Source organism: Miscanthus floridulus, chromosome 2, assembly GCF_019320115.1.
Source record: "Miscanthus floridulus cultivar M001 chromosome 2, ASM1932011v1, whole genome shotgun sequence".
NCBI classification, from domain to species: Eukaryota; Viridiplantae; Streptophyta; class Magnoliopsida; order Poales; family Poaceae; genus Miscanthus; species Miscanthus floridulus.
Window position 1 is genome coordinate 143,907,556 of NC_089581.1, and position 14,124 is coordinate 143,921,679.

General features: G+C 49.0%; 3 protein-coding genes across 4 annotated transcripts; 2 read left to right on the top strand and 1 right to left on the bottom strand.

Annotated features, from left to right (window-relative positions):
- LOC136531743 (uncharacterized) lies at window positions 1-3,279 on the top strand. Of its 2 annotated transcripts, XM_066524398.1 has the most exons (2): window positions 1-1,612; window positions 1,688-3,279. In XM_066524398.1, the coding sequence occupies exons 1-2, from the start codon at window positions 268-270 to the stop codon at window positions 2,902-2,904; spliced, it is 2,562 nt and encodes an 853-aa protein (XP_066380495.1). In that variant the 5' UTR covers window positions 1-267; the 3' UTR covers window positions 2,905-3,279. The 2 variants fall into 2 exon arrangements, with proteins under 2 accessions (XP_066380495.1, XP_066380490.1); XM_066524393.1 differs by having other exon boundaries at window positions 1-3,279.
- Window positions 3,280-3,422: 143 nt separating this feature from the next.
- On the top strand, window positions 3,423-7,074 carry LOC136531773 (uncharacterized). The gene is made up of 2 exons (XM_066524419.1): window positions 3,423-5,052; window positions 6,227-7,074. Exons 1-2 carry the CDS (start codon window positions 4,468-4,470, stop codon window positions 6,830-6,832), a joined length of 1,191 nt encoding a protein of 396 aa, XP_066380516.1. The 5' UTR covers window positions 3,423-4,467; the 3' UTR covers window positions 6,833-7,074.
- A 3,214-nt stretch (window positions 7,075-10,288) lies between these two features.
- LOC136531763 (dolabradiene monooxygenase-like) lies at window positions 10,289-13,351 on the bottom strand. The gene is made up of 2 exons (XM_066524414.1): window positions 11,318-13,351; window positions 10,289-11,226 (listed from the first exon to the last, which is right to left on the bottom strand). Exons 1-2 carry the CDS (start codon window positions 12,248-12,250, stop codon window positions 10,582-10,584), a joined length of 1,578 nt encoding a protein of 525 aa, XP_066380511.1. The 5' UTR covers window positions 12,251-13,351; the 3' UTR covers window positions 10,289-10,581.
- Between the last annotated feature and the right edge of the window lie 773 nt (window positions 13,352-14,124).

Sequence of the window (14,124 nt, forward strand, 5' to 3'; positions counted from 1 at the left end):
TCACACGCCAAGACACAAGACGTCACCGTTTATGAGCTCCTTCTCGTCAGTTCCCTCCTCCTGCGCGATTTGACTGTTCACGCTAAATCCTTGTTGAATTCGCTCCAAGAACTGTCGACTCCTCGCGGAACTTTCCATGTCCCAACCTACAAACAATCGTCATATAGAGCCGCGTCTCCATTCCTTTCGAATTCATGCGCTCTATTTGACGCGGCAGCTGCTCCATTCCTTGGAATAACCGGTGAGCCTGCATACACGTCGGGCGCCATGAAGTACAGGAAGGGCCGCGACTCCAACGGCGACAAGTCACAGAAAGGCGGCGGCGATCTGCCACCGAGCATCAAGCTTGACATCACGGTTCACCCCGGCGGCGGCGGGTCGGCGCCCTTCTCCGAGTCGTGGACGCCGACGCCGACGCCTGGAAGCGGAAGTGTCCGCAGTGGCAGCAGCGCTGGTTATGGTAGGAGCGACCCGCCGGAGAAGCAGCTCACGCTGTTGGCGCTCCGTGTGGCCATCCTCGAGAAGGCGGCGAGCGGGCTCGGGAAGCTCGACTTCGTGTGGGCCACCGTCGTGCTTCTCGGCGGCTTCGTGGGCAGCCTCAACGTCACCGACTTCTGGTGCATCACCGTGATCCTCATCGGCGAGGGCGCGCGCGTCTTCAGCCGCAGCCACGAGCTGGAGTGGCAGCACCACGCCACGGAAACCTCCACCGCTGGCGGCGCGCTCCGCTCCAGCTCCCGATTCTTTCGCCGCGTCCTGCACGCCCTCGTCGACCATACCGGCGGCGGCGGCCGCGACGAACAGGAGCCGCATCAGCACGCCACGCAAACCACCGACTCGGGCGGCGCGCTGCGCTCTAGCTCCCGGTTCTTCCGACGCGTCGTGCACTCCCTGGCCCAGCCGGCAGCGGACGGTGCAGATGTCAGCGGCGACGCGACGACGTCGGCGAGGTTCCAGAACCAGATCGCGGCCGTCATGAAGAAGCGCACTGGGCACGCGCCAAATGGTGTGTCGCTGCTCCCCTACACCGGCCAGGTGTTCACCTCTAGGAACATCGGCCGGTTGCTCAACTGGCTGCAGGTGCTCTCGGCGTTGGCCTGCGTCGCGCTCTCGCTGATGCGCCTCTGGAAGCACGACTTCGGCGGCAGCGGCAACATGAGGCCTGCGCTTCTCCTCTTCTACACCCTGGCGTTGCTGGAGGCGGTGCTCTTCCTTCTGGAGAAGGCCTACTGGGCATGGAAGTTCTCCTGCGAGCTGCTCTGTCAGGTGAGCAAGGACTGCCAGCTGGGCGCGTACGGTCACGTGTCCCTCACGCGGTTCTTCTACGACGCCTACTCCCGGTGCGTCACTGGCAGCATCTTCGACGGCATCAACATGGACCTCGTCACCTTCGCGGAGGAGCTCATCCTGTCCGATTTCCTGGAGGAGCAGCTCATCGGCGTGCGCATCCTAGAGCAGTTCGCCGAGAAGGTGGACTCGGCGGGCGATACGCTGCGCAAGGTCGGTACTAGCCCCCGGTCCGTCGAGCGGCTCGTCGAGATGCTCAACTGGAAGCGGCCTGACGAGGAGGACGTGCGCCGGTCAGCGGCGGGGGTCGTCTGCAAGCTCGCCGGTAAGCGCCAGAACGCGCTCCGCGTGTCCGCCATCCCCGGTGCCATCGAGTCCGTCATGTCCCTGCTCTACACAGGCCGGAGCGCGGCCGTGTCCGGCATGCACCCGCAACCGAACGGTGCTGCCGGTGAGGGTGGGCCCTTGCCAGGGCTCCGCGACTACGACCACCTGCCGTTCAACCTGCTGGGCCTACGCATCCTCAAGAAGCTCGCCAGAGACCAGGACAACTGCGGGAAGATCAGCAACGCGCGCGGCCTGCTCGCCAAGATCATCGATTTCACGCAGGATTCCAAGGATCTCCTCCGAAACCAGCACGTAACCGACTCTCAGGTGCGCGCCGTGAAGCGCGCGCTTCAGGTGGTGAAGATGCTGGTGTCCACGACGGGCAACATAGGCAAGGCGCTCCGGCAGGGCGTCGCGGAGAACGTGTTCGTGGTGAGCAACCTGCGTGGGATACTGCGGCACGGGCAGCTGCACAGGGAGCTGCAGAAGCTGGCCATCGACGTCCTCACCGGGCTGGCCATGGACGACAGCGGAAAGGAAGCGATCATGGGCACTGGAGGGTTGGTCAAGCTTCTGCTGTCGATATTCGTCAGTGCCGAGGAGAGAGAGCTCGGCCATGGGGCCGGCAAGGCGCTGGCGATGCTAGCACTGGAGAGCGAGACGGGTTGCGCGGCGATACTCAAGCGAGCCGACGTGCTCCAGCTCGTCTCGGCGTTGCAGGACGGTGACGACGCCCGCCGCCTGAACGCGGCGAGGGTGCTGCGGAGCCTGTGCGCCTACTCGGGCCCGGAATACAGGGAGCGGCTGCGCGTGGTGACCAAGGCGCTGCCGGTGGTACTGGGTGTCACCATGACGAACACGGACCAGGTCCTGGAGGTGTGCGTCGGCCTGACGACACAGATCTGCAGGTTCATCGACGGCGAGCGATTCGCTGCCGAGTTGCGCGGCGCCGGCGTGGAGGAGCGGGCGTATGTGCAACGGCTGGCGGCAATCCTGCGGGAGAACAAGGACCCGAAGGTCAAGATCCCCCGGATGCGGCGGTTCGTGGTGCAGCAGGTCATCTGGTTGATGATGTGCTCGGGCGGTGGCGGATACATGGAGCTCCTGAGGGGAGTGGGGATGGAGGGCCTGCTCGAGTCCATCGCCGATACCACATCGGAGCTGGAGAGCTACCATGTCTTCTCCGGCAGTGTCGGTATTGGCAAGCACCGTAAGAGCTTCCCAGGCATTGTGGACTCCGCGCTTGAGCTGATCAAAGGCGGCGGTGGCGGAGCTACAGCTGAAGAGTGAAAGGATTCATCAAGTGTATTCAACAACCATAGCTTATCAAAATTAAATTTCTTGGTACATGTCAAATAAATTGAATAAACAAATTGCAATAGACCTTCATCTTATTTTCTTAAACTTATATTTGGGGAATTTTTAGGATTTATTATGGCCCATTATTCACGCTAGGTATTCAATCAATCCTTGCTCTTGCACAACCAAGAATCTTAGAAGACAAGAGTATACAACTAGAAGTTCATGGATAAATTCAACAACCATAGCTTATCTAAATTAATTTTCTTTATTTGTTCATATTTAACACAATACCCGTATAAGTACTTCACAATATTCATCTGATTGTAATAAACTTCATTACCAATTAATCTGTATGATTTTCCATCCATATTCATATTTTCCCGCTTTGCTTGCATTTCGATATGTATTTAGTACTTAACTTCAGTTACGTCAACTCTTTTGTGGCTCATGATCTTATTAGTTCCAGCACTCCTGTTTTCTACGTGTTAAGTTAGAACTCTAGTACTTATTCTACCTTTGATTCAAAACTTCCTTTTCTGTTTTATTAAAATATCTATACTCTCAGTTACTACAACAACATAAGCATACATTTCAGCTTGCACCACAATGCTTAAGATGTTGAATCTCCTTTAACAAATATACTTTCTTGAGTAATAGTGTACTCTGGCTTTATAAAGAGTGCTTATAACTAAACTATCAATGCTAATTTGTTATGATGTTTCCTTCAAATCAAAACATATAAATATATAAAATAGCAACTTATATAATTTATTACATAGAGTACTAATATAATTCAAGTTTCAATGTCAATGTCATTGCTGTGTGACTATAAAAAATTATATACTTGCGGATCATGCATGCAAGTATACTTAATATGTACGGTGGCACACGTCATGTATGTCAATATGTTTAAAATATATTATAGTTTATTTAATAATGGCATATACGGGCAATTTAGGTGAAAATTTAGGATTATTTACTCTTTCAAGGTGGAAGAGTGAATTATATACTTTTTTATTATTCTTGAATATTTTGAACTGGAATTGCCTCTATTTTAGTTAGTTTGCTGTTCAACCTGCCGGCATCTTCGATTCGTTGCCGGATGGAAGCTTGTGCAAGGGAAAAGCCATCCAGCCTTGATTTCTTTCTCGTAAACGTTTCAGGAAGGGCGGTAGCATTACAGATCCAGACTGCTGTCTGAGGTCACCCTTGAATCCAGACTGAAGTTTATACATGGAAGCAATGCAAGCAATGTCTTGTTCTACATTCATGCAATTTTTCTATGTTCAGAATCGAAGTTTATACATTTTTTTTAGCAACATCGAAGTTTATACATGGAAGATATATTTTTTTAGCAACTCATGGAAGATATATAAAAGAGAAGAAAATTCGGCCCGCATCAAACGGCCCAGAAGGCCAGAAAGGGAAAGACGGCCCATTCCGGAAGGAAGAGACATTCCTGTCCGAGGCTGACGACCACTCTAGACACGCTGCGACGGCGGCGGCGGCTAGAACTCCGGGACTCGTTCCGTGCCGCGCGTGCTACTGCAGATGGAGGCTACAGCCGGCGAACCCGTCACCGCCAGCGGCGGCACGGAGTCCCACGAACCTCCCAAGACGCTGGTGGACTGGGCGCTGGAGATCCTCTCCACGGCCGACCCGGACGAGAAGGCCCGCCTCGGGGACCTCGCCGCGTCGCGGTGGCTGCGCGGGGACATCCCGCTCCCCTACGACCCGTCCCGCCCCGCGCGCCCGCCGCCCGACCGCCCCTCCCGGAGCGCCGGGGTGCGGCTGCTCCCGCCGTCGCGGATGCCCAAGCTGGGCAAGGGCGGCAGCGCGCAGAGCCGGCTCGCCATGCTCCACTCGCTGGCGCACACCGAGAGCTGGGCCGTCGACCTCTCCTGGGACATCGTCGCCCGGTTCGGCGCCGCGATGCGGATGCCCCGCGAGTTCTTCGACGACTTCGCGCGCGTCGCGCAGGACGAGGGGAGGCACTACACGGTGCTCTCGGCGCGGCTCAGGGACCTCGGGTCGCACTACGGCGCCCTCCCGGCGCACGACGGGCTATGGGACTCGGCGATGCGCACCTCGCATAGCCTCCTCGCGCGCCTCGCCGTCGAGCACTGTGTCCACGAGGTGAGGAGCAATGCCTTTGCAATACATACATACATTTATTCAATTCAGGCACTATTGGTCCCAACACATTAATCTGCATTTCTTTGCCAAGTCCGATTAGTCCTGGTAAGAGTGAGGTCGATGTTCTTAGAAAGGAAAAACACAAAAGAACAAAACTAAGAAGAGGAATCTAGCCAACTTCTAAGAAGATATTCTTACAAGTCTTGGCCATAAGAACAATCAACTCCAATTCATCATTGAAGGATTTCTTCCACCTTGTCGCTGCCAAAACTGACACCATTTCAGTGTGTCCAGATTGTCCATGCTGCCACCATGAAGATCTCCTTAAAAATTGGCCACCATGAGTTTATGAGTAAACTGATAAAAAAAGAGATTTGGAAGGTGGATGTTCTCTCAAACCAGAAAGCTTGAAGAACAGGCAGGAAAAAACTTACTCGATTACTTCATTTTTCTATCCATTCCAATGTTTCCTGAAGTTAGCAAGAGCAATTGGGGATGGAGTTATCAGTAAATTCTCTTGGTCATCAACTCAGCGTTGTAGTAAAAAAATTTAAAGATCAAAGGTTTGGGGTGGTCACAGGCCACGGCGCTATTGAACAAGTGAGATCAAAGGTCTGTTCGGCTGATGATTTCTGCGGCTGATTTGTTGTGAGAGAAAAACACTGTACCATGTTTGAGGTTTTGATAGCATAAATGCAACTTCTTTATTTGTACTGTCAGCCAATTAATTACGCACGAGGATGCAATTTGAGAATTGATATGGTAATTGGACATAGGGTATGATATGAAAACAGATATCCTGCAGGGGAATAAGTAACCCTTTAATGCAGTTTCTTCTCTAAACTTACAAAGACATCTTTCCAGATCTTTAACTGTTTTTCCTGCACTTAGAAATGTTTTCTTAAGCTTATTGCCCATCAGATGCTGCATGCGAGGCTAACTGTGATCACTTAAGTGGTCTGCAGATTTATAAGGCTGCAGTTATCTGAGTTACATGAAGGATATCATTTAGCTGCACTGCCCATGAGATGATAAACTCTTATGAATCACATGTACGCATGAATAACTAATAAGTTTTTTTCGAACTGGGTTTTCCCCACTTCCATTTAGCATCAGAAATCAGCAGTTTTTTCAGACAACTAAACAACTAATAAATGTTCATTTGGAATTTCAGGCTAGGGGATTAGATGTCCTTCCAACAACCATATCAAGATTCCGAGCAGGTGGGGATGAACAAACAGCGAGACTACTAGAAGATATTATTTATCCTGAAGAGGTAACACATTGCGCGGCTGGTGTTAGATGGTTCAGATACCTGTGCCTTAGGTCCGACGGTAATCACTCAACCTCATATCCAGTTCCTGAACTGGAACCCCGTTTCTTTTTGCTGTCTGGGGATGGTACTGCTGATGGTAAGACAGCTCGGGAGGCTGAAGGTGAACCGACAGCCATACTGGCAAAAGACGTTAGCAATGATGACAAGATGGTCCAGCAGGTGGAAGATAAACTGCCATCCAGGATTGCAGAAGATGCTAATGGTCAAGTTAAGGCGATCGAACATGTCAAGGATGGATTGGCCAAGTGCAAACTTGATGACAGTATTGACAAAGACGAAGAGGCAGTCATTAGGATTTTCCACGGGGTTGTAAGAGAATATTTCCGGGGACCCCTGAAGCCTCCCTTCAACACGGAGGCGAGGAAAGCTGCTGGCTTTGAGCCTGCCTGGTATGAACCACTTGCAGTGAAGGAGGCATGTATAGAGGGAGAGACAGTCGAGTGATTAATTGCACTGTTGTTGTACTAGTATCTGTGCTATGTAGCAGGCTAGAAGGCATATTTGAATATTTGACGAGGCTAGTGTTCCATTTCCATTTGCTTAGCAGATAGGCAGTGCTGAGCCTTTTTTATCATGTTTGTTCGCCATGGAGAAGCATGGACCTATCTGAGTATCGCTTATTCTGCAAACTTTATTTGGTTCATGGAACTTTCTGTCCAGTTCTTTCGGTCTGACTCCGCATCAGGCAAATTTGCTTATAACTTTTTGGTGCAACTCTCTTTCCTTCAAATTTCTCTGAGATGTTTTGAACTAAATTTATCATTAGTGGAACTCCACCTATCTTTGCACACATAAAATTCTAAACAAAATGTATTTAGATGAACTTTAGGTTTTTCTATATGTTGCTGTCTCTGCCGCACAAAAAAAAAATGTGCATAGATTTCAATCATATCAACTGCTCCTTCAATTTCAAATCATAAGACGTTTTGACTTTTCTAGATACATAGCTTTTACTATGTACATAGATACTACACTATGACTAGATACATAGAAAAAAACATATACTACACTGTGTCTAAATACATAGTACAAAAAATTATCTTAAAAAGCCAAAACATCCTATGATTTTACGAGTGGGTAGCATATTAAACTGGTCTAGTAAGGTAAAATATTCAACACAAATAAGATATAATAATATAATGCAATGCAAATGTACTTGTTATGGCTTCACCAACACAGGTTGATAGAGGTGTTAGCCTCGAATAATAGTCAAAGACCACATAGATAAAAAAAAAGACAACATATAAAGTACAATAGGATGCTACTTCTTTTCCAACATAAGTTGTCATCCAGGTTGTGCATTTGCAGAGACGTCGCTATCATTAGCCTGGCGCTCAAATCCTTGGGTGGTGGTGGTCTCAAAAAACATGTACCAGCAAGCACTTCTTCCTTGCCATGAGCCTCCAACACGTGCCCTACGTGTTCTAACTTTTTTGTCAAATGAAGCAGTCGGGGCTTCTCTGGTGGCTAAGGGCTTCCCCAACGCACCACCGTGGACTACTGCCCCAACCTCAAGTTTACGGCATGTTCGGTTGACTGGTTCGTGAAGAAGTACTGTTGGCTGGTTTATGTAAGAGAAAAATACTGTTCCGACTGAAAATTTACGATCGTTTACGACAAGCCATAGCCAAACGAACAGGCTGTGGCTTAGAGGAGTCCATAGCTCCATCTGACAAAAAAGATAAAGCATCCTTTGGAGCGCGCGTTGCAGCAAGAGAAGGGAGCTGCCTCCGTTGGTCCCCAGGGAATAAAGTTGAATACATGCAGCAAGGAAGGAGATAAAGTTCTCCGCTTGCATCAGACCAAATGAGCTGCCTCCATTGTGAGTTTTGAGAGCTCTACTTTTTGTTATCTACCAGTACCGCTACTTTTGGCTAAGGCCAACAAACTTGTTAGCCTGCATCGGTGAAGCCCTATGGCGTGGCCCAACGTACCCTAGTGGCGTGGTACCCAACCTCCACATCAGCGCTGAGTATCTATGTCACGTCTTGCAGGTTGACAAAGGTGCCTACAAAAGTAACGGTGTATGATCTGACAAAAAAAAACAACGGTTAACCCTAAAGCACGGGTTAGGGTAAGAGAGTGAGTCTGTCGTGAGGTCTATATGTTTGAGCAAAGGCTAAAGTAGAGATGTGGACGGACTTGTAGTCCCAAGTACAATTGAAAAGGTATGCAACAAATGGCCCCCACAAAGCATCTCTTGGATAGCTCGTGCATGAGATTAGATGCCTCAGATGCTCCTTGTTGGATGTGGTGTCTCTTTTTGATCAAACCTACTACAAAACGTTAGCCTCTGTTGGCTTTGCCCTAACCTGATAATCTTTGAAGTCTCTGTTCAGCTTGACGTGGACGCTGAGTGTGGATGTCAAGAATGGACATGGAGCCTGAGACCACCAGACACGATGTCGCGTTAGGACTAGCCTGACAAAACTCAAATTCACAAGCTGAATATAGTTGTGGCTGATTTCGGCTAACTCAATAGTGTTATGTGAGAGAGAATAAGCTGAAATAAGCTGAATATGTATCAGCCGAACACGCTGCTGTGAATGGGCATTTGGAACCCGGGGCGCGGTCATGTCTCAGGAAGCCAGAGGGCCTAGCAGAGACATCTCAGTTGGTCTGAATACATAGAGCAGGGCTGAGGCCCGGCAACGTACGTGCAAAGAATTAGGCGACATCTCATCCCGTAAGGCCTAGGAAGTCAGATCCGATTTGGATTCTTGTGTACGGATATCATGCTGAAATTGAGGACCAAAATACCTCTATGTGCTAGGAATACACTTAGGATATAGCTACATAATAGGAGCATTTCTGTTCGCATGTTGTAAGCTTGGCAATATAAATAGCGCTCCTCAAGAATAAAGTAGACATTTATGTTGCAAATAGCAAACCTAATTATCTAAGACTTCGGTTGAGGCCAACAATTTATATATGGTCATTCTTCTATATATTACCTCCGTATTGGTGGCGTGTTACACTATCATTGTTATCAATATAGTAACATGCCGCATGTTGCAAAAAATTTTAGGAAAAAAAGCAATGCAAAGCTTGGTTTTTCAAGTAAGCATATATAAGTAAATAGGTGTACATTGTAACTCTCCTTTCACTATTGCTATAGTGGCAGTGACGAAGCCAGAAAAAATTTTAGGAGGGGCTGAAACAAAAGAATAGAGGTTTTTTTATCTTCTCTTAACCTTAGCCCCTCCTACATAATACATATATACATAAAATTTTAAGAGAGAGCTTAAGGGGACTCCACGTGCGCAGGATGGGTAGGGGGGCTAGAGCCCCCCTAGCCCCACCGCTGGCTTCGTGCCTGTATAGTGGTACAACTTATGTTATCAATATAGTAACATGCCACAGATTGCAACTCTATTTTTTAGGGAAAAAAAGCAATGAAAAAACTCGCCCTTTCAATTAAGTAGAGTTCATAGGTGTACATTGTAACTCTCCTTTCACTTCTGCTACGGTGGTACAATTTACATCAATATAGAACACTAGAAAACCAAAAGAGAATTTACTGCTTGATGGAGTCCATATATTACATATTACATATTTAACAAGAGAGTGGGCGGCCTGGTAAAAATGGTTGGATATACATATGTGCCAGACTTTGGGATGTAAATGCATGGCCACCCAGTAATATTTTCTGGAGCAAGTGATTAACGCTGACATATATAGCATTATTTTAGTCCATTTATCGTCCAAAATTATGTGGCATATAACATTTTATAGTTCTTTTCATTCGTGTAGTGGCATATGCATCATAACTCTATAATATTTTTAGATCAAAGGCATTCACACGGATTTATTAGAAATCTTAACGAAGCCCAAAGATCCGACACTGGGGTTACCAGTTTTACAGTTTAACGAACAGAGACATCAACTAACATTCAGCAACCAACTCACTATCTAACAACTCAACTAACCAACTACTAGAACAAACATCACTCCAAAGACATCACAGCTACTTAAAAAGCACTCGTTGAGAGCAGGTTGATCAGGGCCTCAGCTTCGGCTTCAGAAGGGGAAGCCAGGTATTAATCAGCATCAAGGTCTTGTAGTTGTAGATGATCACCATCGGTGAAGACAGCACCTTCTTGTTGAACATCACATCGTTCCTAGTCTTCCATATTGTCCACAGCGCACCTGCACATATTGTTCCTGTAATGCTTGGGGCAGCATTTTAATTTTTACGCGCTAGCTGGTGCAAAGCGGATGATCGGGTGCAAGACGAGTCCCGTTTTCTTCTTTAGGATCAGTCCTGCAGCCTCCCCATCATCGACGTCCTTGGGCTCCATTCCGCGGGGCAGTTTCCAGTCGAAGTGGTAGAGAAGGCTGGCCAGCGCGAGCTCGATGTTGGCGAGCCCGAGGTTGACGCCTGGGCACATACGGCGGCCGGACCCGAACGGAAGGAACTCGTAGTTTGTCCCTTTGAAGTCGACGCCACTGCTCTTCGTCTTCTCCTCGAACCGCTCGGGCCTGAACTCCTCGGCGGTTGCGTCCCAGTACTTGGGGTCCCTGCAGACCGCCCACACGTTGACGAACACGGCCGTGCCCTTGGGGACGTCGTAGCCCATCACCTGGACCGTCTCGCGGCACCGGCGCGGGATCAGGAGCGGCACCGGGCAGTGCAGCCTCAGAGTCTCCTTGACCACGAGCTTGAGGTAGTCCAGCTCCGCCGCGGCGAGGTCGTCCTCGGTGAGTGCGCCCTTCCCCTTGAAGGCCTCCCGGACCTCGGCTTGGGCTCTGCTCATCGCCGCCGGGTGCCGGACCAGCTGCGTCATGCACCAGTTGAGCGTCGTGGACGAGGTGTCGCTGCCCGCGCCAAACAAATCCTAGTAGGAGAGAAAGAAAGTTGAGCAGCTTGCATTGCATGCGACTGTGACGGATAAGCTATATAGCTAGCTAGACATATGATAGACTCACAAACATGAGCGCGACGATGGTGTCGTTGGTGAGCGGGATGGGCAAGGTGTCCTCTTTCTGGAGCCTGAGCAGGACGCTGAGCAAGCCATCGTGCGCCTCCGCCTTGTCGCCGCGGTCCATGGCCATGGCCTCCCTCTTTTCGCGGATGATCTCGTCCAGGATGCGCGTGATCCTGTTGCGGCAGGCGAGCGCCTTGCGCGGAGCCGTGCCGAGCATCTGCATCAACCTCGACGACGGGAAGAGGTCGGCCACGGTGAGCACTGACGTCTGCTGGACCCCGGTGGCCAGGGCGTCCAGGTACTCGTCCCGGTGCTCGTACCGGCTGCCGATGCACTCCATCACGAAGGTGTCGTTGATGAGCCTGGAGATCATCTTGGTCAGGTCCACTGCGGCGCCGGCGGACGCGGACGCAGCGAGGCTCCCCACGAACCGTACCACCTCCTCCTCGCGGACGCGCTGGAACGACCGCACGCGCGCGGCGCTCAGCAGCTCCAGCACGCAGATCTTGCGGAGCTGGCGCCACCGCTCGCCGTATGCCCCGAACGCGAAGTCCGTGCCGTTGAAGGTGAGCTCCGCCAGGGTGGCGTTCACGTAGCGGTCGGCGAACGCGATGTCGTGCATCTTCATCACCGTCTCCGCCGCCTCTGCCGACGACACCACCAGTGTGGGCACCTCGCCCAGCCGGAGCATCATCAGCGGCCCGTGCTTGCGTGAGAGGTCGCGAAGCCCCCGGTGGATCACTGGGTTGCTCACCAGGTGGTGGACGCTGCCGATCAACGGTAGCGTCCATGGCCCCGGGGGGAGGTTGAGCTTCGACTTCTTGTTCTTGGTGACGAGCAGAGACCCGAGCTTGGAGACGACAAGGAGCAGCATGGCCACGCCCACCGCGAAGACCATAACATTGCTGTCCTCCATTGTTTGTGGATAGTCCATCAGCTACTTAATTTTGTTTGTTATATATGATTTCCTCGACCCGTCTTTGCGTGTATGTCTGTGTGTAAGTTCGATCGACATGCACGTGGTGCGGCAGCCGTGGCTATATCATCGTTGTCCATTAACTATCCACGTCATGTCCTACTAATAGTCACGTCATCCTACAAATTTTCAACCTCTTAATGCAACCAATTTTGATAAGAATAATATCTCTTATATAACTAATCCCCACTACAAGTTCTATCTCAACATATAAACCATCCACATCGTTGTCCACTAACTATCCACATCATCTCCTATAGCCACATCATTCCACTAACTTCCAACCCCTTAATGCAACCAATTTTGATAAGAATGATGTAACATCCACATTCATTATCCACTAACTATCCACATCATCTCCTACTAATAGCCACATCATCCCGCTAACTTTCAACCTCTTAATGCAACCAATTGTGATAAGAAGGATGTCTCTTATACAGCTAAACCCCACTACAAGTTTTATCTTAGCATGTAAGCCATCCCACATCGTTGTCCATTAACTATCACATCATCTCCTACCAATAGCCACATCATCCCACTAACTTCCAACATCTTAACGCAACTAATTTTGATAAGAATGATGTAAGAACTAGAAGCATACCACACGTGTTACTGCGGGGATTACGGATTATTGGATTACGTGATATGCTGACCTAGACAACAAATGCTTACATGTCTTGATGACATGGACATCCCCGTTCGGCTTGCTGAATTTTGACTGAAACTGGCTGAAAACACTGTTCTGGCTAAATTGTTGTGAGAGAAAAACATTGTTCCGGCTGAAAAAAGAAGCCGAACAAGCCGTCTTTTGGGTAAGTCGAACGGGGCTGCATGTGCTAGTGGGTCTTAATTGCATATGATAGTGCATTGCTAGGGTGGATAGTTTGTATGTTGAGATATATAGCTAATGCGGTTTAGGACTATAAGAGATATAGATAGATATATAGATGATTTAACTCATATATGCAACGGTTTTATTTTTAAGAGATTTCCGCAGCAAGGCGGGAGATATCTTCTAGTTTATACTACTACTCTCCTACTATTGTAACTTTAACTCAATCCAACAACATTTTATAAGATCAAACTAGTGTCATCAAAATCCATCATGAATTATGTGTAGTTAACTTAGAGCATCTCCAGGAGTTTGGTATAATTTGCTTGCTAAACTAATCAATTTAGCAAGTTAGCAAAAGAAATAGCAACCTTAATTTTTGTCATTCTCTAACAGTCTCCTATAATAACTTTCTAAAAATTATAGTAGGGCCCAAATTTAATTATTTTTTGGTTTACTGTGTTGTTCATAAAAAATTGAAAAGAAAATTACATCTACTCTCAGCACCGCATTGACGCGGCACCCGATCCGATCCCAAGGTTTGGCTCGGCCAGCTACGTACGGTCGGCAAGGCGTGCCCAGCTCCATGCCTTCCGGCCAAGCGGTGAGCACACTGCACACATGAAGGTAGCAGGTCATGCCTTCCAACCGGAGATCGATAAACACCGGTGGAGGCAAGCACTCAGCGGCGGCGTTGACAGCGAAGGCCGGACCAAAGGGCGGTGGAGAAACACATCACGCCAACAATATATCTCGAGGCAAAAACAAGCTCTCGCCTGAGAAGTACTATGAAAACAGAGAGAGATAGGGAGTTCTCTCAATTTTGGAAATCTACGAGCTGACCAGGATATTTGATAACGTTTTATTTTTAAGGAGTTCTTTTACCAAACTACTAGAGGAGATTTTTTTCTTGTTTTGCTAAAAAATTAAGATAGGGAGTTATTTTACCAAACTCCTGGATATGCTCTTAGTTGTCATTATAAAAAGGTTTGACTTGGGA